General features: G+C 37.1%; 1 protein-coding gene across 1 annotated transcript in view; it reads right to left on the minus strand.

Annotated features, from left to right (window-relative positions):
• Positions 1-4087: 4087 nt before the first annotated feature.
• The window catches only part of DNAJC27 (DnaJ heat shock protein family (Hsp40) member C27), a 28728-nt gene continuing 18856 nt past the window's right edge, over positions 4088-13959 (minus strand). The window contains exons 5-7 of the mRNA XM_006910283.3: positions 13300-13422; positions 11193-11353; positions 4088-7890 (exon numbers count right to left, since the gene is read on the minus strand). Coding sequence (XP_006910345.1) covers positions 7758-7890; positions 11193-11353; positions 13300-13422 — 417 coding nt within the window. The 3' untranslated portion in view covers positions 4088-7757. The remainder of the gene's footprint in view (positions 7891-11192; positions 11354-13299; positions 13423-13959) is intronic.

The following is a 13959-nucleotide window of genomic DNA, read 5'->3' on the forward strand; positions in this document are numbered from 1 at the left end:
GAAATTTCTTTCTTTTAAGTTGTCCAATTTGTTGATAGTAGCCTCTTATCCTTTGTATTTCTGGGGTATCAGTTGTAACTTCTCTTTCATTTCTATTAATTTGGGGTCCTCTTTCTTTTTTTGTTAGTCTAGCTAAAGGTTTGTCAGTTTTGTTTATCTTTTCAAACAACTAGCTCTTAGTTTCATTGATCTTTTCTATTGCTTTTTTAGTCTCTATTTCTGCTGACCTTTATTATTTCTTTCCTTCTACTCACTTTGGACTTCGTTTGTTCTTTTTCTACTTCCTTTAGTAATACTATGAACTTCTCTCTTAGTACCACTTTTGCTGCATCCCATCAAAATTGGTATGTCATATTTGTTTTCATTTGTCTCTAAGTATTTTTTTAAGTTCTCTTTGACTTCTTAGATGACTCATTGATTGTTCAGTAGCATATTATTTAATCTCCCCACTTTTGTGTTTTTTTTCATTCTTCTGGTAATTGATTTCTAATTTCATACCACTGTGATTGGAAAAGATGCTTGATATGATTTCAATCTTCTTGAATTTGTCGAGACTTTTTTGTGGCTTAATATATGATCTGTCCTGGAGGATGTTCCATGTGCACTTGAGAAGAATGTGTATACTGCTGCTTTTGGATGGAATGTTTTATACATATCTATTAAGTTCATATAGTCTAATGTGTTCATTAAGCCTGATGTTTCCTTATTGATTTTCTGTCTGTTCCTTCTCCCCCAACTCGTTCGTTATTTCTTAGTTCTCAGGCTTACTTAACTTTCAGTTGCTGGCTAGAGTGGATGTCCCTTAAGACATGATTTTCAAGCTGTTCTGGAAGCATAAGAGGTTCCGCAAGAGTCTATTCAAAATTTCACTTAAAAAAAGCCATTAATATATGCAAATGTATTATATTCCACAATTTAACACATTAACTTGTCATATTAATTCCCTTGGCTTGGGCACACCCCAGAAATAACTTTTATTCCTATGCACACATGTAGGATTTGAACTTGTGTCATAAATGAGAAAAATTATATCTCTGTGGTCTTTTAAACAATACAGGCCTATTTATGACCGTGTAAGCAACATAGAATAAGCAGATATAATAGTACTTAAGAGTGTGAAGCAGAATATTTTGAAATTTGGATCCTTAGGCTGATAAGAGTAGACTGGGAACCTGGCTTCTGAAATTGGGCAAGTTTGGCATTGAATAGCTTCCAGTGTGGCCTTGAGCAAGTCACTAAACTTCTCTAAGCCTGTTTTCTGTAAAATGGTGATAACATTATAAAAGACATCCATCTTCTTAAAAGTCCTTTGGTTCTTTCCATTACTGGGAACCTCTCTTTGGCTTTCTTTATAATATTACATAATATCTAGTAATTCCTAACATCTAATATCTTTCCAATTATGCTTCTCAATACCCCAGCCTTCTGCTCTATGTTATTAAGTCTCTCTTCCTGTTCTTTTAGGCACCTCCAATCTCTAGAAGTCTTGTTCATTTCTTAGGACGAGGAGCTCAGCTCTTTGCCTCACTTTACAAAGCCATAGTACTTAACCTTGTATCTAAAATTTCATTAGGACACTTCATGAAACGGCGTTCCTGCCCAGCACTGCCATCAGTACAGAGCTCCTGGCAGAAACCCCTCCTTTCCTTGAACCGGATCACTTTCTCTCACAATGCGCTCTCCTCGCCGGCATCTGTGTGCAGGAGGGAGTAGCGTGGGGATTTGTCGTGTTCTGATATAAACGCTGCATCTCCTTTAAGGGGAAAAACTGCCTTTTAGGTTGCTTTTATACAGAGGATGTTGAAAGTGTGAACCTATACATTTATCCTGATAAAATCTTGCTCTTGACTGTTTTTTTAATAATGGGATCCCATGTTGGTTAGAGTTCACTAGAAAGGTAGGGTTCTGTTAGTAGAAAACATCTGACAACCACTGACTCGGGGCTTTTCTGTTTGCTCCCTTCTAGTCAGAACAGAGTCAGTTTCTTATTTTCTTTTATTTTCCTGTTGAATCACTAAGATGTTGCCTCTCTCTTTAGTACTGATCTTACTAACCTTTTTGTTTTCTCTCATACTCTGAAACCAGCAGAATGTTCACATGCTGAAATGAGGCATGCAGGCACTTCTCACCTTAATTTTTCTCAATTCTAGCAGGCTTTTACTTTCTCTTTCCTAGTAAAATGCTTTCATGGGCTGTATCTGCTGATTTTATAATTATCACTAACAACTAACTGTTTTGGATACAGGGAGAAATAATTTTCCTAAAGTCATAGCATCCTTTAGAACAGTCAACTGATCAGACTTTTAACTGGGTGGTCTCACAGGTACATAATACTGATTTAACTAAAATGATGACTTAGATTCTAGATATTTTCCCTCTAAATAAATATAACCTTAACTTCTTTGGAAGAATATTTTAATCATAAATTATAAAAACATATAAATAAACGCCTAAAGTCTAGAACTATATCCTTCAAGTCGACATGAAAAACAGATTTGTATAATAATTAAGTTCTCAAAATAAATTAATACACCTTTTTAACAACCTACATGATCTTCTGTATATAGTAGCAATCAGTATTAATTGTAAAATTGCATATCTTGAAGAGTAGTCAAAAATACAAATGTGCCTCTTCAGACAGAAATGTAGAGGGAATAAATTTATAGTAAAAAAGAACATTTCATTATAACTTCACAAATTAAAAAAAATAATAATGACACTAGAATATGAGTTTCACACAGTGGGAATTTTTGTTGGTTCTGTGCTCTGCTATATCCTCAAGTGCCTAGAACAAGGCCTAACACATACCAGGTGCTCAATAAATATATGATTAATTACTGTTTTAACAAAAAAATTTGATTAGAAATTTAAGTAATTAGAAGTGCCCCTGATAGGCAATGGATCAAATGGAAACCAAAAAGCTAGATAAAATTTTGCATTTTGAATTGACCCTAAAAAGTGAATAAATTTAATATTTCTTTTTAGTTTACAAGTGGTTATTATTATTTTAAAACATAGCCAGACTCTAGATGAGACACAGCAAGTATGTGGCATATTTGAAAATATAAAAACTTATAATATACCTATCAAATATTATACCAGTCTACAGACCACAGCTTTCTCATCCCTGCTTACAATCCTTGGTGTCTATTATTTTCTCATATTCTTTTAGCTGCAAGTAACAGAAAACAAACTCCAACCAACTTAAGCAGGAAACGGAATGGAGATCTACTGGAAGGAGTCTGGGTGCTGATGGGCTTGAAGAACCATCAGTTCAGGGGACCTCGGGGACTAGGAAAAAGGTCTTAGCCATCAGGACTCTTTTTCTGAACGTCTGCTTCTTTCTCTCAAATATTTTCCATAAGGTTGTAATCAAGGTTGCCAGCATCAGCAGACTACTCCTATCTCCCTCTACTGAGAGCAATTTTGTTTTTATAGATTCAGATGGAAAGATCCCAGGGAAGAACGCCAACTGGTTCAGCTTGGGTGACATTCCCATCTCATGAACCAAGCTATGGCCAGGGAGGAAGGGTGGATCACAGGAGGATTTGGCAGCTTCCCTTTAGAATATATTAGCAGTATGAAGAAGGTACATCAGCTCTTCAAAATGGACATTCTCAGATGAGAACAAATGTCATTCATAATGCAAACTAAAGCTCCTGTTTGAAGCCTGTGGAGATAGACTGCCTTCTGCGGACTGGCCCTACAAGGCTTCCACTTTCAAATTCTGGGTTCACAACCATCTGTTACTTAAGGATTCTTGTTGTCCAAAGACTGGTTAACTGAATTATTAAGATCTATATTATTAAAATGAGATAACAGTTTCATCTGAATTAAAAAGGCAAACATAATATTAGTATCTTTCTTTAAGAGATCAAAACACTTTAATCACAACTTTATAAGGCTAAGACTAGCCTGATGAACTGATGAATAAAAATTTCCTCCGTTTTACCAACTGGAAACTAAAGCCAGATGTTTTATCTAAGGTCTCAGTTGGTGAGGAACTAGACTGGCTTCTAGACTAATGTGTTTTACATTACAGACCAGTGTCTCAACAAGGAAGCACAACCCACAGACTAGTGTTTAATATTTGGCTTTACTTTATAAAAATACACAACTTAAATACATATTACACTCTCTATACAAGACATAAACAACTGTTAGATTTAACATTTTCAACGGAAAGCAAACACATGAATTACCTCGTAAGAGCAAAGGGTTTCTTTAGAGACTGCATTCACAGTTGAAAGGACTAATGCCCATGTGAGCAGTCAATGCAGGAAGCTAACCCAAAGTGTCCAACTTTCCAACAAGCCATTTCACCAACAGGGCCTTTATTGCACCGCTTAATATTGCACTGCTTGTTAGACACAATCTGATGTATCCACATCACAGGTTTAAGCTTTTGTTTTCTCTAGAGACGTTTAATGGAAAAACCAATGTACGAACAGTATTAACTGCCTTAGAATTGTGCTAAATACCAATCACAAGAAGTATAAACCTTTCTTCACTTTGCAAAACTTGCAAAGGAAGGTGGTTAGCTGTATTTTGCAGCCAAATTTATTTTCGAAAGTTTTCCAAAAACATTGGCAGAGTCATTTAGATGGAGTGCAGTGGAGAAGGGTGTAACATTCCTGTGCCTACTGAAATTACTTCTAAGAAAGGCACTGTCACTGTCAAGGTCAATGTACATATGGCTCCCCCCTTTCTAACTTGAAACTGAAATAACCTCTCTCCCCCTCTAGATTGTGTGAGGAACAGCTATGTCATTACTGATGCTGCAAACTTACTCTGGCTTTCGGAAATTTAGCTGTCTTACCTATGGCTCATTTAACTAACAGCGAATAAGGTACTAGTTGATGGATATAAAGAAATAGCTACCAGAGAATATATTAGAGTAAGTTTCTTCAGGTAAATGTGAGAACAGTGTGCAATCTACAGAATTAGAGCAATTAATCTTGGGTAGCAGCACAACACGCCCGAATCTGGACTTTTAAGTTAACAGGTAAACAAAACCAAGGACATATTTATGTAAAGAAATACAATGACAACGCAGAAGTGAAAGGAATGTTGACGGCTGAGAACATCAACTAAAAAGGAGGCGCAAAAAGAGAACAGGAACAAAAGGAGGGTGCATTTTAAAGTGCTTAGGTAGGCTGGACGATTAAATGCCTCCAGGGATTGCTAACAAGTTTTAACAGTGTTCATTCTTGATGACTCAGATGTGGAAGGAATGGCTTTTCTTGAACAATAGCAGTTCAAACTTTTTTTTCTTTTTTGAAATACAAGATTCTCTATAAATTTTTTTTTAGCCATTGAAATTAGTCTGCTAGTTACTCTCACTGATATATTTTGAAATACTAACTGGCTGAATAATTTTAAGGAGGTTGAACGACAAAGTACATATTTGCACCAATAAATTAATGTGCAGAAGTCTGTAAAGTTTTGTATGAAGTTAGTACTAAAAAACTTTTCATTGCAGGTCATTCTTCATTATCTTTTGATTCTACTCAAGGATTATGGAAATCAGAAAAATTCTAGGACTCTGAATCTTACTTTTCTTCTTTTCTTTCCTTTACATAAATGAAGTAGTACATGGCCATCCTTAATATTAATAATGAAGGTGCTGGGAACGGAGGCCCCAGACCTAAGAATCGAGATCAGGCTTAACTTTCATAAGTCACTGATTATGTAAAGATATGAATGAAAAAACTAAAGAACTATTTGTGCTATAATTGTTCATATGCACAACGTAGCTGGTGAGGTGACCAACCTAGTGTTTAATAACAGTGATGAAAACTGGCACCAGCTTTTTATACAGGGCCACATACTCAGTGAGTTGTCATGTCAATTTGCACGATCCCTCATTCACTCCTAAAGTCTGTTGCAAGAACAGGTTAATCACTATAGACATGATGAATGCCTTAAGCAAAATTTAGATACGGAATAACTTTGGGTTGGAGTTCTGCAGTCTCAGGAGCTAGTTAAAATGAAAAGGCCAGAAAAAAATCCCATAAGAAATCATATCTCAGATCTCAATTCATAAAAAAGAACATTTTCAGTATCACTAAGATGAAAACTCATATTAGAAAACAATGCTCTGGTTTCCTAACAACGGGCTCGATGCAGCCCAAGTGCAGCCACACAAAGTGAAGCTGCTAGGGAAAGGGTGAGAACCCAGAAGACTGCAGTGGGCTTAAATTAAACAAAAGTGGCTTTTCTTCTTAGGTGATAAGGTATGCTAATAGGCGATCAATGTGGGATCGCTGTTTAAAACTCACAGACAGTAATGTTTTATGTCCTTGAAAGCCCCTATCAGTGCAGAGTCGTCACAGGGAAAATTATGGGTGCCGTAACGAGTGATGATGTCACGAGTCACGCAGTAAGAAAGGTTCTACAAGCTCTGAAAGAAAGGCCAGTCCTAACGTTTGTTCTTCATCCACCCTTGGAGCTTGAGGAGGAGACGATGGCAAGAGGATGCATTTTTTTATGTGAAATTAATTTTCATAAAATGTAGTTTAAAAATATTACTATTCAGAAATTTAGAACACAAGCAAAATTACGGAGATTCCTCCCACACAGGTTTTAAGGCCTCTCCCTCCATCACTACCCCGAGGATCCATTCTTGTTTCTGGTCAACCAGGCCCGGGTCAAGGCTTGTAAGGGAGGACTGAGAAGGCAGTGGCTGGAAACCAGGGTTTTGAGAAGAGAGAAATGATGCAGATGTAGTGTATAAAAAATAAAAACAAGAAGGGAGAGAAGAAGAGAGAAAAAAGAGGGAACCAACATTGATGAAGAAGCAAAGAGGAGGCCTCGCTTGTTGGAAAAGCACCCTGGTCTTTCCCATCTGTCTGTGGTAAATGATGCAGAAACAAGAAAATGTATCAGTCTCATGTGGGGGCTCTCCTAGGGCACCAAATGTGCCTCAGCCAGGCTGACCGTGCGTGACTGGGGATGTCTGCACAATCTAGTGTGACCTGCCACCACTCTTTCTTGGGTCTGATTCTTGATGCCTAGGTGATGACGCTCCCTACAGCAACCAGCACACCATTTTCACAGCAAAAGAAAGGTCTTAGATCCGGGAGCAGGACTAACAGCAGCCAGTATACCCAGAAATTGTGGCTGCCATTGCCTTTACTCTCTTAGGACTGGCTTGTCCCTCCCCCTGGTGGTTGGAGAAGGCCAACGTCGTGAATGTCATAAAAGGGCTGCTGATTTCAGAACTGCATTGCCTTGCAGCACAAACTTCCAAAGGGCTACTAAGAGTTCATTAATTCTAGGCTGATGGTTAAAATACCACCTACGGAATTCATTCTAAAAGGAGCACTTTGCTTGTGAGGTCACGCCAAACTTTCAGGGGTTTTGCTATGTCTGCCTCTGTTTTTGTCATTTTCTTTTCTGATGATGAATTTAAAAAAAGGAAGAAAAGACAAAGCGAAAGAGTCTTCTTGTCCTTCCTCCCTCTAGAAATCTAATGGACTTCCCTGAATGAAGTGCCTAAAGGAGCTTACAAATGAATCAGAAAAAAAAATTCAATTTGGAAATATGAAATGAACTATGGTGTATAAGTGATGCTTGGTTCTCTTCACTTCATCTCTCTACGAAATGGTAACAGGCACCCGAATTACCAATTTCCAAATAACACACGAGTGGAAAAAGCAATAAAATTTTGTGGAGGAAAAAAATCTATGTTGATTATTTTACCTCTAGGGAAAGTCTGTTTGTACTCGAGGCCCATGTTTGTCTTTTTCTACTTTCTACTTGATGTTTTTCAGGAGGGCTGTCCGGGCATTCACAACTGCTTTGAAGGCATCTTCACTACCGGGCGCCACACATTTGTCAGGGTGAAGCAGCACCGCGAGTTTCCGATACGCTTTGTTGACTTCATCCCTACGAAAAGCAGCAAAGCTCGACATCAGAAACAGGGCCAGCCCCGCGCACGCGCACTGCATTTAGCTGGTTGGATAATGTAACGGCTCTCACAGTTAAGCGTATCCCAAATAATTACCACCCTTTCCAAGGGTGAGACTACAGGACTAGGAAACAAACAATAAACAAATAAATAGTATTTAACATACGAGTAGAAAAAATACGGTGCAAATGAGTATATAAATACTAAGAAAACACTTGGTAAAAGAATGATCCGGTGAATAGAGACAAGTACTTGGCAGCGAGCAGACTCTCAGCGAACCTTTGCTGACAGCAGTGAGGATATGGGGTGATCAGAGAAGGCCCCCCGGAGTAGGGTTAGGAAAGGTGGGTCTTGGGGATTAACACGGGAGTGGGGACATACAGGGCGACTGGGAGAGAACTGGCAGAGGCTAGGAACAGAGCACGGACGTGGCGTGTTGTTCCCAGGAAACTGCTGGGAAGTACAAAGAAACGAAGTTGGCCATGGAGCAGGGGTCAGTAAGTTAAAGGCCATAAAGGCAAAACAACAACATAAAACAACATAAAAATTGGATTTGATAAACAATAACAATAGTAGGTGTTTCATGACAAAATGGTGCTAGGAAAGATGTTTCTTTAAGTTGGGAGGCAGGTAGAAGGTTGTTACCATAACCCAAGCATGACTATAAGAGTTTAGATTACAGTGTTTGTGGAAGGGAAGATAAAAGATATAATATAAAGAAAGAATTGGCAGAAGCAGATAATGAGCTAGATATACAGGTAGATAAGATATAAGAAAAAAGACTGACATGAATTTCGGGGTCACAGGGAATTTGAGGCCCTGGGAAGATGGTGACGCCAATGACCAAAAAAGGGACATGGAAAGAAGTACCTGAGAGTCACATACACTGAGCTCCCTGACGTCAAAAAAATCAAGAGAGAATATTATCCAGAGAGGAAATGACTAACAATGAGCATTTCTCCAAAGACCTTCTAAGCTCCTCAACAAGCAGTGACTGGTTGGGGAGGGGCCTGGGGACCACTTGACTCTGTTCTTTATTATCTTCAGGCACCTGTGAGGCTTCTAAAGATCCAACCACTCCCCTGGTCAGAGTCTGCCTCTGTCACTACCAGATGGTTTTATTTTCCACCATTCTTTTGTAATTCATGGTTCCAGTTATCCTATATGCCTGGATATGGTACTTTTCCAAATGCCCTAGCTTCTCTCCTTTATTTTTCATTGGAACAATTTCTAGTTTGGCTCTCCAGATTAGGGAGATGTCTTGGGTGTGACAGAAAGTCTTATGTGTCAACTTGGAGAGACTGAGGTCATAGGACCATGTTAATAGTTCTCCATGTCTTAAGCATACGTTCTAAGGCTTTTTCTGTTTTCTGCTCTTAGAAGAGTCCTTCTGAATTTTGTTTTAATCTTGCATGTAGCTTTTCTACATAGATAAATTTGATGTTAGCTAACAAGAATTACATTCTCCCTAAAAAACTGTCTTTGAGGCAGGCACAGCTTCCTCTCCCTTCTCCATGAGTGACTCCTGGGCAGGGCTCCTGTAGCCGCCGTTTCCTGAGGGAACACGTCCATAGGGGGTTAGTAATGAGGCTTGGTCCTCTGCACTAAGAATTCTGGATAGCAGGAGAGACTTTCAAAGGAAATTTCTGGAGAAACAAGACTGAGTCAAGTGTGTAAGAAATATACTAATTCTACTGAAGATGAAGATTTTCTTAAAGTTCAAGAATAGTAAACACAGTTAGCACTGAACAAACATTAAAACTCTCTATAACTTAAAAAAAAAAATGTTTTTAGGTTATGCCCACATGTGCTCAATGCCATACAAAATAAGTTAGATAGACCCAGAGGAAAAAAGGTAAGAAAAATACATGTTTGTACTGCTTAAGGATATGGATTATGGAGGTTCTGTAAATTTTGGTGATTCCAATTAGCCACAGTGAGTAAATAAGGAACTAAAGTTTCTTTTTTCCTTAACAAACACTGTTCTAAGTTAATTAATAAGTACAGTGATAGTTTCTTGGTTTCAGAGCCAGTATCCCATGTAGATGAAATGGAAGAATTGAGAATGAGACCATGGAAGTCAAAAAGGACATTTAAAAGATACCAATGAACTTAGTGCTATATACATGAGGTCATCTTCATTCCCTCATCTGTTTAAAGTATGCTCAGTCATGCCTGGCCAGTCAAGGATGACCAATAACTGTCTTCCTCTTCCCCTTCCCTCTTTCCTCCTTGATTTAAAGATAAGCTATGAGACCGAAATGGAGAAGAGATACTTAATGCTGTTATGCTGACAAGGTAAATTCAAGATGTACTTTTTTCTTTTGTGGGAATCAAGGTGAAAAAGTAGAAAGGGAGAAACATGGAGAGGAAAGCTATAGTGCAAAATAAAAAGATCTAAGAACGCTTCTAAATTATAATATGCAAAGTAAGAGTAGTGGTATATGGTAAGAAGTTATGTAATCCTCGAAAGTTAAGAGTACATCCCAAGAGTTCTCATCACAAGGTCAAATCTTTTTTTCTCTATGAGATGATGGATATTAACTAAATTTGTGGTAACCATTTCACAATGTATGCAAATCAAAACATTAGGTTGTACACCTTAAACTTATAGAGCTGTAGGTCAATTATATTTCAATAAAACTGTAATAAAAGGTATCTAACCATACTAAGCAATGATTTATTCTTGCACAAGCAACAAAGAGTAGTGATTGCATTTCTTTTTCTCCCAAATAATTCTTTTGGCTAAAATAAAATAATTTAACGTAAGTACACACAAATGAAGAACTAACAAGATTTTTGAGAGAGACATAAAGACAAAGAAACAGATAGATAGTAGTAGAATTGGGGTCAAGAACCAATTCTACTACTAACTCCTTAGGTTACTAAATGTGTTTAGTTTCACTGAGTCCCAGTTTTCCCACCTATAAAATTGAACAAGTTGATTAATAACATTTTTTCCTCCTCTAAGCTTCTATGATTTAAGAATTCTCTTCTGCAAGGTATTTTTTTAAGGTTACATTAGCTTCAACCTCTTATTCAACAAAAGCAGAGCATATCATTTCAGAAAGTATTCATGTACGTACACCACATAGTTCCCACATCAGGCGACTGATATTAACTAAACATCAAAGATCAGTGAAAGAGCATTGTTAAGTAATCTATTTCCACACATTTTCATGCTTCTAGCCAATTATAAGATATAATGCACCTATAATTTTGATGATTGAGTCTTCCTCTATAATAGAACTCAGCACTAACATCCTAGAGCACTGCTTACCTTGAGGCTCCAGGTTTGACTCCCAACATGTCCCAACTGTCTTTACTATTTCGAATTCTGCGAATGGTGTCTGCTTGTTCTTTGGTGAAACTAGCACTGCTATTTGTGACAGGACGTTTCCCACCATTTTCACATAAATCAACTATGGATGAGTAAAAGGTCTGCAAAAAGAAAACACATCCCAGAGTAGAACTGATTTTGTGAAAATATAAATTCCTTTTAAGCATCAACTTAAAGAATTTCAATGTTGTCCAATAACTCTTAAAATTCATAAAAAAGCAATTATTTCAAAGAGGTAATGAAAAATATGATCAAAGAATTAAAAGAAAATATACTCTCAATGAGTAACAGATAGAGAACTCAGCAGAGAGCTAAGAACAAAATAAACAAATGCAAATTCTACAACTGAAAAGTACTGAATTAAAAAATTCACTCCGTGGATTTAACAGCAGATTGAAGTCAGAGCAATAGAGACTACGCGATCTGAAAAACAGGAAAAAATGAAATAAAAATAAACATAGCCTCAAGGACTACAGGACAAAATCAAATGGTCTAATATATATATAGCTGGAGTCCCAAAAAGAAAAGAGTGAGAATAGGCATATATATGTAAAAAAAAAAAAAATACTCCCCAAATTTGATAAAAAACACATGCCTACCAATCTGAGAAACTCAACAAATCCTAAGAAGGATAAATATAAAGAGAACCACATCTAGGGACATAGCACAATTGCTGGAAACCAAAGAAAGATAAGGAGAAACTCTTGAAAGTAGCTGGAGGGAAAAAAAGACACATTACATACCAAAGAATAAGAGTAAGAATGACAGCTAACATCTCATCACAGACGCAATAAGAGGCCAAAAGAGAACGGACTAACATCTTTAAAGTGCTGATTTAACCTGTAACTGTTATTATTCACAACTCTTGAATAAATCACTACTACTCTTAGGTGTCCTTTTATCTGAAATGAGGTTAATGCCTGCCACATATTAAGAGTCTCAAATGAGATAAACGCATCCAGAATTATAAAATACCATTCAAATGGTTAAGTATTATTATTGCACATATATAGGTACAAACTCACACAGGTCTATGTACTCAAAAGAATACAAACATGGCAAACTGATATCGACCTTATTTGGTCTTGAAATAGAAGCTACTGATGCCCAACTTAGCCTGTCAGCCAAGGATGAAGCCTGTCTTCTAACAGGTGGGGTGACAGCTTGTGAGAAGGAAATTCAGCATAAAAGATTCAATAAAATCCCACTCAATAATTAAGAACAACTCTTTATAGTATAGCTACATTATTTGAAATTCTAAAAATTCCCAAAATATCTGATATATTCATAAGAAAAAATGCATTATTCATGCCACCCCTTACTTCCAAATGTACCTATAATTAAGATTTGACTTGACTTTATAACTTATTGTTTAAATAGCTTCCCCTCCTCAAAATTATTCAAGATTAGTTAAGTTCTAAAAAGTGACCATCTATTCATGTTGCAATGTGAGTACATCCTTCTATTGCTTACTAAATTGGTGAGACCCAATTTTTATGTGTGGCTAGATTCTGCAATGATAGTCTCCTATTCTCTAATTGTACCCCTATGGGCTACAATATAGGATTCTATTAGCTATAGCAAGGCAATTCTGCCAAAGCAATGCTTCCGTTTGATTATGCATACAAATGTAATCAAGGCTAGTTTTGAAGAAAATCTTTGTCCTACTTATAAGTAAGTGTATAATAACCATTGTTAAACTTGATAATCATTGGAATCACCTAGAGAGTTTTTTCAAAATGTATATATTCCTAGCTCCAGCACAACATTAAGCTTCCAGTAGGTTTGGAACCCAACAATCTGTATTTTGAAGAATTTCTCCAGGTAATTCTCATGATTGGCCAGGTCTCATCTAAAATAGACAGCAGACAGGTACCACACATACACACACACACTCATATTCATGTCTTTCTCTCTCTCACCAGCTTCTGAAAAGAGCTTATTCTAATGAGAAATCCCTATTATTTTTCGGCTTTTTGTAATTTACACTAAAATTTGGCATGGGCAGCCTTGACACAAACTCTAAAACAACAAAATGCTAGGTTACCTGGAACATTTCATTAATTCCTTCTCCAGTTTGTGCTGAAGTTTCAAAGTACAGGAACCCTTTGCTTTCGGCCCAAAGACGCCCTTCGCTTTCATCGACACAGCGGTGCTTGGTACAATCAATCTGAAATAGTAAATGGAGGCATAGAGAAGATTCTAACCGTGTCCCAAGGAATTCTTCGTCAATCTTTTACTTAGGCAAATACTATTCTTAAATGAACCCCAGCACTAGTACAGAAAATTACCAGGACCAAAAGGACAAAGATTTACTAATAATTGAACGTGGATTGATTTTCTGTGGCAACAAGTGCCTATTACCACACTACACTTCATCCCTTAACTGCCACTATTCACCTCTGTGACAAAGTTGGTTTCACGATGAATATTTGCCACACTCAAGGGGCTATGGTCTGCTTTTCATATCTTTCTATAGTAGACATTTCACCTAATAATTGCCCCTCCTCCAAGCAGGTCAGAGTATGATAATTAGGATTCACCTCTCCTGTTTGGTCAGCAACACCATTCCCCAAGTATGGCACCAGAAACGAAAATGGATAAAAATCCTGATATATCAACTTTTATTTTCTTAGGGGCATATGATTTTAAAAGTTGTTGATTCTGAAATTACCAAATAAGGAATTTTTCTTTTTATTTGTTCTCC

This window comes from Pteropus alecto, unplaced genomic scaffold, assembly GCF_000325575.1.
Source record: "Pteropus alecto unplaced genomic scaffold, ASM32557v1 scaffold61, whole genome shotgun sequence".
NCBI classification, from domain to species: Eukaryota; Metazoa; Chordata; class Mammalia; order Chiroptera; family Pteropodidae; genus Pteropus; species Pteropus alecto.